Source organism: Geospiza fortis, unplaced genomic scaffold (genome assembly GCF_000277835.1).
Source record: "Geospiza fortis unplaced genomic scaffold, GeoFor_1.0 scaffold229, whole genome shotgun sequence".
NCBI classification, from domain to species: Eukaryota; Metazoa; Chordata; class Aves; order Passeriformes; family Thraupidae; genus Geospiza; species Geospiza fortis.
The window spans coordinates 2,382,634-2,398,056 of NW_005054357.1; the positions used below are offsets into that span (position 1 = coordinate 2,382,634).

A 15,423-nucleotide genomic window follows, 5' to 3' on the forward strand; every position below is an offset into this window, starting at 1 on the left:
CCGGGCATGGCCGGGTCGGGCCCCTCAGGCTGGAGGCTGTCAGCTGTGCAAGGGCGCTGCAACCTGCTCCAACAGAGAGGTGTTTGCAGTGAGGATAAAAAAATGAAATGAAATTAACTGCTCTTCGGGAATGTTGTTCTAAAGACAGAGACCTGTCAAAAAGTTTCAGTGCGTATGTTCAGGAAGAAGGCTGAGGGAAGAGGATGCCGGTTCACTGTTCTGCACGTTCATTAGCTGACACAACAGAGTGCAAGGCGTGCTTAAAATAGGATTAAGCGTTTACGATACTTAAGGAAATGCAAACTGTGACTAGTCCAATCAATGCCAGTTTTCAAAAGAACCGTTTAGAGGAACATATCTGTGCAATTATCTAGACTGTCCAGAGCGTTTGTGAGAGAGGAAGAAACGCTCTGGACATCTCTTGCACCAATGGGCTTATAAAACCAGGGTGAAGTCTCACTGCACGGTGCTTGAATGATACGTTCCTCTAGGAATTAATGAACAGAAAGCTTCATGACTTCCTTGATAATTTGCAGTGTCTTACTTTTTGTTGAAAGATTTGTATGTCAAATTTGACTAAAAACATTTACACTTATATTAGGGTCAGTGAAGGTCCTAAGTTAATCAAACTCTGATTATTTGTCCCACCATAATTCTCTCAAAGTTAGTCTGGAGGACTTATTTGGTTAATACGTGCAAAAATTATGTATTTTCTTCTACTCACCATTACTTGAACCTTCTCCTTCTACTATGTGTTACATTTATATTTATTCTTTCTTGTTTTCTACTGTATTTTGATTCAGAGGTATACAACCTTTCAGTAAGACAACATTTTTGATAGGGGTTGCTTAAATTTACATGCCAAGGAGGGAAAACTGACATTTAAACATTTAACATTTAAATTTAATTTTTTATCATTTCATGTTGTCATAATATATGTTCTATGTACTGCTCATTGTTTGGTTGATTACTTGATTTTCAGTGTTACCAAAGTGCACCTAAATGCTAAACATTCAATATTTATTTTTTTCCAATAGTCAGGACAAAGAATATTTGTTTCTATCACGTGGACACCATTAGAAGAAGGAAAAATCAGAGAACTGGTGACTTTTGTTGTTAATGATGTTGTAAAACATCAAGCTGTGCTCCTTGGTGCTGCTGAACAGCCCCCGAAGAAAAAGGTGAGTGTGTGTTTATTGTATCTTCTGTTACTTTGGCATTTCTGATGTAAATATTGTTTCTATTACTAGAAAATTTAGTGAAGGAGGACTATAAAGTGATAATGATGCTGTGCATTGTCCTCAACTTTTTTTAGCTAGGTTAGAACCTAGGTACTGATAAACTACAGCTTAAAGAATAAAATTGAAACCAAATAAATGGTTTTCAAGTCTGCAAATAAGGTATTGTGGATTTTTTATCAAGAGTTCTTTTTATAGTTTTTTTAAAACTAAAACTATGGGTATGCTAGTAATGTTTGCTTTTACATATAGAAGAATTTAGAAAGCCAGCACACTAACTTTTATGTATGGTTCTTTTTCAGAAGAGTCTTTGGGAAACATTAAAAAAGAACTCTTCAGGAACATCTGCAATAAAAGCTAAGAAGAGTACTGTAGAAATTAAAAATGTTAATAAAACGTTTCAGGTTTCTCAGAAGGTGGCTAGACTTAGAAGTCCCCTTCAGTCATGTGAGAATCAGAGCACGGAGCAGAATGGTGCATCCCAAGGAAATGGCTCTCTTGCTGGCTCTGAGAATCAGCTGCCTCCATCTCCCATTGCCCCAGGGCCAGAGGAGCACGGCAATACTGTTCACACACCACTTGCCCTGAGAAGGTCTACTGCATTTGGGGATATTGCTGCCTCTGGAAATAAGGAGTTGTTGCCTGAGACAGACATCTGTAACATCAATAAATGTGTTACTGAGCACAATCAATTGCAACCTGAAAGTGTCTCCAGTTCTGCTGGATTAGCACAATTGCCAATTTCAGATGATGGAGGGGTTCTTAATTTCACACTCTCGCCAGTTTCCACTCCAGAACACTCAGCCTCCATGCCTGTTTTAAGTACAAGGAGAATTTTAAGTCCAGATGCTTTTGTAAATGACAATTATCAAGTGGATATTGATGTGATAGAACAGCCTATTCCAATTCTGTCACCTGATCAATTTGTGAGGGACAATTTGTCAAATAAACCATCAAAGACTCCTAAACCTGAGGCAGCATTAATATCGTCCACCACAGAGACTTATGTTGTTAAGAGATTTCTACCTGCAAAATGGAAAAAAGATGGAGGTGTAGAGACAGAAACACTTGTTCACATAGAACACAGCTTAAATGAAGCCTCTGTGCTGCATAATGTAAAATCACAGGCATTGGATTGTGATAAACCCAAGGAAGATCAGTGTAGTTTTCCTTCTGCAGAGGAACTTCAGACTGACAATCCCTCTCAGAGAGAGGGAACAAAAAAGCGTCCAATTCTTTCTGCCACTGTCATAAAAAGTAAGCGTGGTGCTGCTAAAGAAACAAGAACAGAAACCCACCAGCCAAAATCTAAAAAATGCCTTAATAAAGCAATAACAGGATGTGCTAATGTGGTGCCTGGACATATGGAGGCAGAAAGATCTAAACACCTGCCAGATAGAGCTCCCATTTCATCTGAAAATAAGTGTCACAATGACAAGGTAAATTCATCTTCTACTGGATCAACTTCTTTGTGTCGTAAGAGGAAAAGTGAAGTATTTGTAGGAAATAGTAAAGTTACAGCTCCAGTGCATGTGGAAGAAGTGGAGAGAAAAAGAGCTCTTACCTCTAGCATGGACAATCAAACATGCACGGCCAGAGGACCATCAGCCTTCAAACCCACCAGTGGAGAGAGAGTAGGGCAGAGGAAGAAAGCTGGTGAGCAGTGTTTCCTTCTTTTACCATTTTCTGAAAGATGCCTTTGATTAGGAAATGTGTATAGCAAACTGAACTGTCTAGCAACAGTCAGCAATATTTTGTATCTCTGAAATGTGGGCTTTTGCAATTTTTTAGGTATCTGTGTTTTAAAAAACTGAAAACTAGGTTGGAGTTTTGGTTATGTAATTGGCTTCAAATTTACTGTATTCCCATGTAAATTTGTTAATGACAATAATAGATAAAATATTTAAAAGCTCTTGAGCAGAGACCTTGTTACATAAATCAAATTTTCTGGAAACTTACTGGACAAGATTTGTCACTTGTACATTTACCATTGTGAATCTTTACCTCCATTGCTATTGTCACATATTTTTAAAGTAGTATCATGAAGGCTGGAAAAGACCCCTTGGAACATTGAGTCCAACCATTAACTTGGCACTACTATGTTCAACACTTAACTTTTCAGCACTTAAGGAATGGTGATTCCACCCCTTTCCTGGGCAGCCTGTGATAATTCCTAACCACCCTTCCAGTGAAGAAGTTCCTCTGTCTTTTTCATTCTGCCTGCTTTTTACTGTCTGTGATTAGTCAGCCTTGTGTAGCTCTCTCTGCCTTGTTGTTTGCCAATACTTTATTGCTTGAAGATCAAAAAATGCTGACACTTGCATTTCAGTTTATTTTTGGTTTTCCAACTGTTCCAACCCCAAATATGCTCTGGAGTGTGAAAGGAATATCTTTTGAATGGTTCATGGGAATTACTCTAGTTTTGTACTTTTGAAGTGATATAAACTTTCATACATTAACTTTCACTGACATATTTGCTATTGATAATTGTGCGTTAATGCTTGTAGGTTCTTCACTTCAGAAGGCGCCTAAATCTACCAGGAGAATTAGTAAACCTGTCCCTGGATTGGCCCAGTCCCACCTGACATTTGTGAAACCACTGAAAACAGGTAGGCAGACTCCTGGTGTTTGGTAAAACACTGAACAGAGTGTCGCAATTGTACTGCTGGTGTCAGGTAAGACCTAACTGCTTAGAACTGAAATAGAAGATGGTATCTGAAATGAATCAATACCTAAGTGGAACAATGTATGTAACCTTTTGTGATCTGTTTTGGCTACTTTTAAGAAAATTGGTTGCAGCACATGGTCAGCTAAAAGTAAATGTTACTTTTTCCAGATTGGCCCGTAAGTGTAAAATCTGTATTACAGTTCTGCTCCCAGCTTTAATAGATTTAACTGATGGCTATCAGTTAAATGCCTCTTCCATATCTGATAACATTTTAAGGCAACAACAGAATACCTCAGAAGAGAAATTTTCTTCCCAACAAGATAAAAATTTTGGAGAGTTAACAATACTAAGTTGATCTGACCAGAAAAATGCATCTATAAAATGGTTCTTCCTGGATGTAATCCAGTTCAGTTTGAGTTTACCCCATTGCAAATGGCCTGGGTTCTAGGTATCTTGTCTTAGCTCTAGGGCTGTAACAACTCAAGCCATGTTTTGTGGCTGAAGTTTATTAATAATCCCTGATCTGCAAGTCACTGAAGATTTTAACAATTTGCCTTTTTGGCTGTAGTGCTAAATGGAGTGTCAAGCTTTAATCCTTTCCAGAATTAAATGCATATTTGTTATCTAACATTTCAAGAACTGCAAAAACTAAAGTTTTTTGTTGTTTTCCTTTTTAGTCATCCCTAGGCACCCAATGCCTTTTGCTGCTAAAAACATGTTTTATGATGAACGTTGGAAGGAGAAGCAGCAGCGAGGTTTTACTTGGTGGTTAAATTTTGTACTTACCCCTGATGACTTCAATGTAAAAACAAATACCTCACAAGGTAAGAGTACAATAGTTTTGTCTTCTCATTTTCTTACGCTTTATGTAATATACTTATTAACAGTAACAAGTAGTAGTAGTCATTTCACACTAAACCTTTTCAGAGTCATGTTGTCCTATTTTCCCCCTTCTGATCAGTGTGGATGGCTCACCAGCTCCTGGCAGGCACAGCACACCACACCCCTGCATGGGGAGGGTGCTCTGCACCAAGAATACACTGGAATGTGTGGCACTTCTCAGTGGGTGGTGAGTGGGGAATCCCCACCTGCTGGAAAATATTATAGCAGGCACTTTACTAAAAGGATAACCTACTTTTTGCTCTATCTTTAGCTTCATTTGGAAAAACCAAAGATGGAACCATTAATCTTAAAACTGAATTCCTAGCACTGCTCATTTATTTCATGAGTGTTCTTATATTTAATAGTAGGCTAGTATTCTCATACTTGACAACATATGTATAGTGCAACAGCTGACAAGCTTCCTGAAGGATAAATCATCAGTCAGAATAAAAATAACAAAACTTCAGCTTCAAGAGGAGAAAAAATCAATGAGGTGTGCAAAGCTACCTTTATTTGAAATGTAAATGCTTGCTTTTTGTGCATGTTTAAACAGTAAATGCAGCTGCACTTATCCTGGGGGAAGAGAACCATCACAAAAGGAGCCTTCCTAAGGCACCCACGAAGGATGAGGCGTCGCTAAAAGCGTACACAGCCCGGCGCAAGCTGAACCGGCTGCGGCGCGAGGCCTGCCGCCTGTTCACCTGCGAAACCATGGTCAGGGCCATCCAGAGGCTCGAGGGGGAGATCGAGAGCAGGCGCCTGCTGGTCCGCAGGGACAGGCACCTCTGGAAAGACATAGGTAAGAGACTGAAACCTGGAGTGGGAAAAGGGCTATTCACGCACTGAGTTTGTTCAGTCTGAAATTGGTTAATAGAAATCTGAAATGTTTGCTGGATCTAATATTAAAAAATGCTTTCTTGCAGGAGAAAGGCAGAAAGTCCTTAATTGGCTTTTATCTTACAACCCTTTATGGCTGCGTATAGGTCTGGAGGTAAGTTCAGTGTGTATAGTATATAATCTAAGTTTAAAGGCCATTTAGCAATTTTTTTAGTGGAGATTGTTTTGGGTTTCTTTATATTGTCTATCATACTAATTCAGGTAGGTTCAATTCAGTTACAGCATGATGCATATGTTTTAAATTGTTACAACATTGCTTTAAAAAGTGATTACCTTATTAAGAAGTAAAATATTTCATCAAGGATAGTGGAAGTTAATTCCATGCCAATAACACAAAAGCATTTCCTGTCAGTTTCACTTTACTAAACTGGAGAAAAATGTGGTCATCTTAAAGAAATTCCTGATTTGTTTCTCAGACATGGTCATATGTTTTGAAATGAGATTAGATCTTCTGAAATTTCCTTTGGCTTTACCTTTCAGGAACTCACTTGAAAAGTGTTTGATATTTAGAGATCAATTTCCTTTCATTATTTTAGAGATTCAATAATGTATATTTTTCACAAAATCACATAGTATTTAAGGTAACTTTTAACACTTCTGCTTTTTTCCCTTTCTTTCATATTAGACTATTTATGGAGAACTGATAGCTTTGGAGAGTAACAGTGATGTTATGGGTTTAGCAATATTTATCCTTAACCGCTTGCTGTGGAACCCTGACATTGCAGCTGAATACAGACATCCCATCGTGCCCCACCTTTACCGGGAAGGTAACAACTGCTTCCAAAACAATTTATTTGCAGCACTCCTTTTTTAAACTATCGCTTATTGAGTTCTATCATTTCAGGTCATGAAGAAGCTTTGTCAAAGTTCACACTGAAGAAATTGCTGCTGTTGGTTTGCTTTCTGGATTGTGCCAAACGGTCTAGAATGATTGACCATGACCCCTGCCTCTTTTGTAAGGATGCAGAGTTCAAGGTGAGAGCTGGGATTTGATGTCTTCCTCCATTGTTGTCCTAAGACTCGGTGTATAATTTTTTTACTGTTTTTAATATGACAAAAGTTAAAGTTATGTGACTTGCTAAACATAATTTTTAAATATCCACATAATTTTAAGAATTATACAAGGAAATATGAAATGTTATTTGGGAGGTACAAGGGATGAAAATTGCATTTGGATTGACAAATATTGTAGTGTTAAGATTTCTTTTTCTTTTTTGTTTGTTTTAACTTTAGGCTAGCAAAGACCTTTTGCTTGCATTTTCCCGGGACTTCCTGAGTGGTGAAGGCGACCTTTCCCGCCATCTGGGTTTCTTAGGACTGCCTGTCAGTCATGTTCAAACTCCTCTGGATGAATTTGATTTTGCTGTAACAAACCTGGCTGTGGACTTACAATGTGGCATTCGTCTTGTGTGCGTTGATATGGAATTCTGTTGAAATATTTGTTTTCTTTTATATCATATTTAATGTGAGCTCATCAGAGGCATTAAACCATGCAATTACCTTTGTTAGGAGAACAGTGGAGCTTCTGACCAAAAACTGGAGTCTTTCAAAACAACTGAGAGTTCCTGCAATCAGTCGGCTACAGAAGATGCATAATGTGGATATTGTTCTCAATGTCCTTAAAGAGCGAGGAGTGCACTTGAAAGATGAAACTGGTAAGGCCTAGAAATCAGGGTTATTCTAAGTTCATCAGATAACTACTGCATGCTTTAATCCCTTGTTTTACTTGATAGGTGCTTCAATTGACTCCAGGGATATTGTGGATAGACACAGGGAACGAACATTAGCACTGCTGTGGAAAATTGTCTTTGCCTTCCAGGTACTATTCAATTGTTTATTTTGTTTGTTTTTTCTAGTTACAAAGGAGTAATAATGAAAACACCACTCTTTCAGGCATATCTGATGTCTGTGAAAGCTTCTACTAATCAAATTTTAGACTGAAATGATTTGCTTTGTGCATTCAAAGCTCCATGTAAACTTTACTAAACTGTTAATTGTTCCCTAACAATACAGCTTGGATGTTTTAACTGTGCTTTTTCTTATACATTGGTTCAAGTTTTTGGAAAAAAGTGAATTTATGCCATACAGTAGCAGAATTGATACTCAAAAGTAAAATAATGTTGATTGCAAACTGCAGGTAGACTCTTAATAACTGAAAAGGACATTTTGAGGTTACATTGCTAGGCAATATAATCTCTGAAGGTACAGCTCTTCTACTTTTCTTACTTTATCTGAAACAGTTGATGAAACGTCCTTGAAATAACAATGAAGATTTCTTAGGCATTACTGCAATGACATTTCAAAAGTTAGTAGAGGAAGTAAAAATAGTTTTCTTAAGATTGTTTTAAGAGTTAACTTGAGTCAGAGGACATTTTAAAAATAAGTGTCCAACTGACAAATCCAGTTGGAAGGAACATGATGTATTGTATGAAAGACAAAATAAGATAAAAGTTGAGGTGGAATGTCACCACTAAGTAGTCAGGAATGTAAGTGCAATTAAGTATATGTAAAGAAAGAATATTAAAGACTTCAGCTACGGAAGAATCACACGATAGAAAATAATTATATTTGGTTTTTATTGTATTGTCTTTCTTGAATACTGTTACACTATTAACTACTTAACTTCCTTCAGTTCGTTCTTCTGATGCATGTGTCACAGTTGCATTGCTTTTGATCAGAGAAATAACTTGAGTGAGTAGTGGCTTTATCCAAGCCCTGTGGCTATGCTGCTTGTTCTCCAACCAGCTCAAGTCCTTTTGGAATCCCTTAAAGGAGGAGGATTGGTACCTGGGCTCAGGGGAACTGCAGGCAGGACTCTGAAATTTTTGTTTCCTCTGAGAAGCACACTGAAATTACAGAGGGAATGGCCCTGCTTCTACTATTAACTAATGCAGTAACTCTTTTACACAGAACAGTGGAAAGGGTAGATTTAGGGTTTTTTACCTGCCATCTATGCTGGCAAATCCAGATTATCCACTACTGATTGTGAGGCAGGTGCTGCTAAGGGGTGCCTCTTCTGTGTAGATTCTCTTCAAAATGCCATGTCTAAAGCTCTGTATCCAACAGCTCTAATGCAGGACATGTCAGACTGTTAACATGTCCATTTTTTGGTTTTTTTCCTAACAGGTGGATGTTTTTCTGAATGTGGAACATTTAAAAGAAGAAATTGAGTTTTTGAAGAACACACACAAGACAAAAGCACTATTGGGTGCTATGAAGACTTCTCAAAATTCTTTTAGAGTACAGAAAGACAGTAGTAACTTCTCATCACAGACTTACAGTGAAAATGTGAAGCTGCTGATGGCATGGGTTAATGCTGTTTGTAGATTTTATAATATCAAGGTAAATAGTTTTGTGTACACTTCCACAAGCACACCCTGTGCTGTTGTAATCCTTTACAGAGCAGAGTTCTTCAAACCATCAAATATGTAGTAGAAGTCAATGGCAATTATTTGTTAATATTCTTCTGGAGTTTGTTTAATCTGGTTTGAAGTAACCATTGTTCTGTGAGTTTAGCTGCACCTCTCTTTTTAAACAAATCTGAGCAAAAAATTTTCCCTTCCAATTAGTCTTGTGCATACACATGCTTTTTTTAAAAATTGAACATTTTTTGCTGGAATGGGAGTTGTTTGTGGACTTTTAATGAGTCTTCATTTTAAAAGTATTTGTGCATAGAATTTCCAGTGTTTTTAAAAGCTATGAAAACTAAACTAATTTTTGGGATAAGGTCAATTCATCTCCTCAGATGTTTGTTTAGAAGAGAAATGTTTGCTCATTCCAAGAAGGGAACTCTGGTCAGAGACCTGGCTGGTCAGAATACAGTAGCAGCTGCTAGTCTTTCTAAAGAGTAAAACAGAGCTTTTAGGACTGATTCAAATTCAGAACTTATTTCTACATTGAAAGTATAATCCAATTACTAGTGTAAAGGTACCTGTAGAAGTTTATTTGGGATCCTGCTGTAGAAAGATTTGTTTCATAGTTATTTCCCTTGTAGATTCAGTGTATAATGACTCACATCTCTTTTGCTTCTGGGGTCTCACAGCTGTATGTCACTGTACAGTAAATGTTCAAAGGAAGCACTAGCTACTTAAATTTTTTTTTTGTTAGAAGTAATTTGCACTTTTTCACATTTAAATGTACAAGAGAAGAATTCTATATCCAGTTTATACTAATTGACTAGTACAAAAATGCAAGGAATTTGTATTTTATTTGACAGGTGGAAAACTTCACAGTGTGTTTCTCAGATGGCAGAGTATTATGTTATTTGATTCATCACTATCACCCCTGTTACATGCCTTTGGAAGCTGTGTGCCAAAGAACAACTCAAACTGTAGAATGTTCAAGAACTGTTACAGTGGGACTAAACTCCTCCTCCTCATCTGAGTCTGACACTTCTCTAAATGCTGTGGAAGAAACATTTGATGAAAGTGAGTTATTTGATGTACAGAAGTTCATATTAAATCTATTTCTTTGCACAATTTGATTTGACTAATGTTTTATCTTTACAAAGCTATGACTCCTTCAGTCCTATACAAGGAACTCCTGGACAATGAAAAGCAGAACTTCCAGCTGATCAATGCTGCAGTTTCTGACCTAGGTGGGATACCAGCAATGATTCATCATGCAGACATGTCAAATACAATTCCTGATGAGAAGGTAAAAATGCCTTTAGAGTTGGTATAAACATGTTCTGCCCTCGTGTCCTGCTCTTTTGTACAGCCTTACCCTGCTGTGTTGTGTGTTTCTGCAGGTTGTTATCACCTACCTGTCATTTCTGTGTTCGCGGCTCCTCGATCTTCGCCAAGAAACCCGAGCTGCACGTTTAATTCAGGCTGCTTGGAGGAAGTACAGGCTGAAAAGGGAACTGAAACTCTTTCAGGTACTCTTTGCTTGTGCAGTATTCATAGTTTCTACATTAAGAAAAAAAGAGAATATAAATTCAATGGAAAATACGGGTCTGTTGGACTTATATTGGCATTTAAACTAATGAGTGCCATTTCTATTATAAAAATATGTGGCCTTCTTGGTGGTGTAATCTACTAAACTCCACATTTCTTTTAGACTTCTGAAGTACCTACAGGTGTTTAGAGGCTACTGTTATTTTTTGTGTGTCACCCCTTAAGCTCTTCTCCCAGTATTTCAAATATAAAATAGTTGCACTGCTTCCTTAAAACTAAAGAAATAGTTAATTCCTATTAATGTCTATAAGATGAGAGGAGTAAATTAAACTTCTGCATGGATTTACTATTTTTGTTAAGGAGCCACGCTTCACCAGTCTTTTGAATTGAATTTCATGTGTTCTTATATTCTGTATCTTGATTTTCTGATGGTTATACCAGATTTAGTGAAGGCTTTAAAACCATGATACCTTAAGGTTGATAAATGCCACCACTGTGTCTTGCTGAGTTACATATTGATGTTGGAACAGTATTCAAGTGAAATATTCTGAGAATCTGTGGTGTAGCAAGGGACAGATGTTCTATTTAGGCTTTTTCATCTCCAGTTTCTTTACTGTATAAAATCTACACAACCTTAATAATGATGACAAAACTCTCCCTTTACAAGTCTTTTGAAATAACTAATAGTAAAGATGCTGGTGGGGAGAAGGAATCAAAACCAAAACCCTTTAAACATTGCAGGCATTATTTTTATAATTAATCTTATGTGTGCATATGTAGTATAATTTTATGAAATTGATGTAGATAGTTATTCAAATCAAAAATTTGAGTGAAAATTCCATAGCTGATGTTCAGTGGAAATTTACTATTTGTAGGAAAGAGACAGAGCTGCTCGGATAATTCAAAAATCTGCAATGAACTTCTTGGCTTGCCGGCGCATCCTGAGGAGAGAGAATGCAGCCATTTTCATCCAGAAGCACTGGAGAGGATACTTGGCCAGGAGGACTCTCTTCAATCTGAAAAAGGCAAAACTGGAGGAAGCCAGAAATAAATCTGCCACAGTCATTCAGGTAATACAATCTAAAGCAAGATTACACAGCAAGGAAACCCCTTGAAACCTCTAAGAAAGAGCCTCGCTAAGGTCCATTTGTGCTGCCTGCAGCAATTAATGCTTTCATGAAATGTAATTTTTTAAAATTATTTTTCTCCTCTTTGCTTTTGCAAGGTTGAGTAAGTTTTTCTCTCTAGGGAGGGATGGTAATGTGCTATTAAATTAACAATTGTTCCTTCTTGGTGAATATTTTGGAGTACCATAAGCATTAAAACACAGGACATTAAACATTAGTGTAAGGACTGATGAGATTGTGTTGGTTTGTTTTCTTCTTTGCAGCTGCTGAACATTACTTAAAATTAAAATTATTCTCGTAGTGTTATGTCACCTGCAGTGGGCACATTCAAAGTGGCAGACATGGCAATGGTAGTTTGGGGAGATAATTCAGTTTCTCAAGATACTTTCAGCATCATTACCCAAAGATAAATATTTCAGTCCTAAGAATTTTCAGACTGGATTTTAAAGAATTGCTGATTTATCAGATTGTGTAAAAGGGAATCTGCTGTTGCTAGAATTGAAAATGCTTAAAAAACATCTAGCTTTTCCTGTTTTTCTCTTTTTAAAATAGATTTCTGGATTTGACTTCCTAGGGATTAAGAGCCAGAGATGAGCTCAGTTGGTTAGAGCATGGCACCAATAACATGTAAGTCATGGGTTTGATCCTGGTCTGGGCCATTCAGTCAAGTCTAGGACTCAATCCTTGTTGAGATGGATGTGACTTGACACACCAAATTTCCAACAGCAATAGCCAATTTTCTTGAGTACATTTCCCTTTTATATGGCTTTCAACACCCTTGTGGTTGGTCCTAATTGGCTAAATTTGGTTACACCCAGCTCACTGGCCAATGGCTGCCTGTGTCTGTGCTCATCAGGGATTGGCTGGCGTCTGTTGTTTGAATTTGAATCTCCTGGTTCCCAGTGCCTTTTTTTAGGGATGTATACTTCTTTTCCCTAAGGGCAGGGACTGGTCCAGTTCTAATTACTGTTATCTATGACTGTGAGGCCTCCAGGGCAGCTGTTAGCTGTCACACCTTCCAACTCAGAATAGTCTGTGGTTCTGATAAGTATAGGAATAAGAAATCTTATAAAGTCTGAAGATAACTGTCCTCATTCATGCTTAAGTCAACATACTGTGAAGAAAATACTAATTTTTTTCTTTTTTACCTGCAGGCTTATTGGAGGAGATACTCTGCAAGGAGAAGATACTTACAGCTAAGACACTGCGTTATTTTTGTACAAGCAAGGATAAGGATGGTGAAGTCTGTTGCTGCATATAAACAAATTGTTTGGGCTACTGTTACAATTCAGAGACATCTGCGTGCAGCTAAGTTGGCAAGAATAGATCGACAAAGATACCAAATCCTAAAGTCTTCAGCACTTACTATTCAGTCTGCATTCAGAAGATGGAGAAAATACAAAATTCAGCAGAAAATTAAAGCAGCTTTGGTGATTCAGAGTTATTTCCAAAAATGGCAATCTTCAAAACTGGCTAAGAGAAGGAGGGCTGCCCTTGTCATACAGTCTTGGTACAGGATGCACAGAGACCTGAAGCAGTATCTACACGTTAAGCGAAATGTTATCAAGATTCAAGCTTGGTACAGGTGTCAGCTGGCCAGACGTGTTTACCAGGAGCACAGAGCAAAAATAGTGACAATTCAGCAGTATTACAGAGCTTATAAACTGGGCAAAGGTGAGAGAGAGTCTTATTTGCAAAAGCGTGCAGCAGCGATAGTTCTTCAAGCTGCTTTTAGAGGCATGAAGGCACGAGAGCTGTACAGACAAGCAAAAGCAGCGTGTGTTATTCAATCACTGTGGAGAATGAAACGAGAGAAACAAAGATTCCTGCAGTTAAAAAAATCTGTTACTACATTGCAGTCACACGTGAGAAAATACCAACAAGTAAAAAGATACAAAGAGATTAAAAATGCTGCTTCTGTAATTCAAACCCGGTATAGGGCACATGTGGCCACTAAAAAATCAGCTGCTGCTTTCCGGAGGGTGCGCCTGGCTGCCATTGTTCTCCAGTCTGCCTACAGAGGGATGCAAGCCAGGAGACAGGCTTGTATCCTGAGATCTGTGATAAAAATTCAGTCCAGTTTCCGTGCTTATGTTGCCCGGAAGAGATTTAAAACCTTGAGAGATGCCACGGTGAAGATTCAAGCTCTGGCAAAGATGAGGCAGGTCCGTAAGCGTTACTGTGCACTGAGGGAAGCAGTGCTTTATGTCCAGCGAAGGTATCGTTCTCAGAGATGTGCTCTTCAGTTTAAAGAAGATTATAGGAAATTGAAGAGAGGTTGCATAAGAATTCAGGCTCTAGTTCGAGGCTATCTTGTCAGGAAACAAATGCAAAGATGGAGGAAGGCTGCAATATTACTTCAGGCCTGCTACAGAATGAAAAGAGACCGGCAGCGGTACTTAAGCATCTATGGCGCTGCCACTGTCATTCAACAACGTTATCATGCCTGCAGAAAGACCCAGTGTCACAGGCAGGAGTTCTTGCGAGTTAGAAGAGCAGCTGTGTGCTTACAGGCAGCCTACAGGGGCTATAAAACCCGCAAAAAGCTCAAACTTGAATGCAGAGCTGCTATTAAAATTCAGGCTGCTTTTAGAGCTCATGCTGCACGAGTGAAACATAAGGCAATGGTTCAGGCCTCCATTGTGATTCAGAGGTGGTACAGAAATTGTAAGGGTGGTAAGAGGCAAAGACTGAACTTCTTAATGACAAGAGCAGCAGTGCTTTCTTTACAAGCAGCTTTTCGTGGCTGGAGGGTGCGAAAGCAGATTCAAAGACAGCATGTTGCTGCTACTAAGATACAGTCTACCTTCAGAAAATTCATGGCTGTGAAGAAATTCAGGCTTGTGAAGCACGCTGTGCTAACCATCCAAAGGCATTACAGAGCCAAGGTTCTTGGCCACAGACAACGGCGAGAATACGTTCAGCTGCGAAATGCTGCAGTGCGTCTTCAGGCACTGTGGAGGGGGAAAGCTGTGAGAAAAAACATTCAGAAGCAACATCATCTTGCAACAATTATTCAATCCTATTACAGAATGCACATAAATCAAATAAAATACAAGAAACTAAGACAAGCCACTTTGGTGATTCAGAAATACTACAGAGCCTACTGTATGAAAAAAACCCAACGTGCAGTTTATCTAAAAACTAAGGCAGCTGTCTTAGTCTTGCAGTCTGCTTACCGTGGGATGACTGCGAGGAGACAACTGAACAAACTAAACAAAGCTGCTACAACTATACAAGCTGCCTTCAAATCTTACCTGGTCAAGAAGGAATATGAAAGACTTAGATCTGCAGCTGTAGCCATTCAAAGGCGTTACTGTGCAGTTACTCATGCTAAATGTCAAAGGCAGAGGTATTTGTCTTTAAAAAGAGTCACAGTCCAAGTGCAGGCAATTTACAGAGGTGTAAGAGTGAGGCGACAGGTTCAGTGTATGCACCAAGCAGCTGTTTGCATCCAAGCCACATTCAAGATGTATTGCATGAGCAGAAAGTATCAGTCAATGCGAATGGCAGCAATAAGAATCCAAAGGCAATACAGAGCATTTTGTTTAGGTAAAGTACAACGCAAAAAGTACTTGGAACTAAAGAAGTCTGTTATTATTCTCCAGGCTGCTTGCAGAGGCACAAAAGTCCGACAAGGCTTAAAAACTATGCACCAGTCAGCAGCAATAATCCAGTCCTACTATCGGATGCACAAACAACAGAGGGATTTC

At 38.4% G+C, this 15,423-nt stretch overlaps 1 protein-coding gene across 1 annotated transcript in view; it reads left to right on the forward strand.

Annotated features, from left to right (window-relative positions):
• Nucleotides 1–6: 6 nt before the first annotated feature.
• The window catches only part of ASPM (abnormal spindle microtubule assembly), a 27,787-nt gene continuing 12,370 nt past the window's right edge, over nucleotides 7–15,423 (forward strand). The window contains 18 exon segments of the mRNA XM_031059159.1: nucleotides 7–81; nucleotides 1,038–1,181; nucleotides 1,541–2,894; nucleotides 3,746–3,847; nucleotides 4,584–4,730; nucleotides 5,342–5,587; nucleotides 5,712–5,779; nucleotides 6,311–6,452; nucleotides 6,530–6,660; nucleotides 6,919–7,094; nucleotides 7,195–7,340; nucleotides 7,419–7,504; nucleotides 8,812–9,027; nucleotides 9,902–10,112; nucleotides 10,196–10,341; nucleotides 10,436–10,564; nucleotides 11,459–11,653; nucleotides 12,865–15,423. Coding sequence (XP_030915019.1) covers nucleotides 7–81; nucleotides 1,038–1,181; nucleotides 1,541–2,894; nucleotides 3,746–3,847; nucleotides 4,584–4,730; nucleotides 5,342–5,587; nucleotides 5,712–5,779; nucleotides 6,311–6,452; nucleotides 6,530–6,660; nucleotides 6,919–7,094; nucleotides 7,195–7,340; nucleotides 7,419–7,504; nucleotides 8,812–9,027; nucleotides 9,902–10,112; nucleotides 10,196–10,341; nucleotides 10,436–10,564; nucleotides 11,459–11,653; nucleotides 12,865–15,423 — 6,273 coding nt within the window.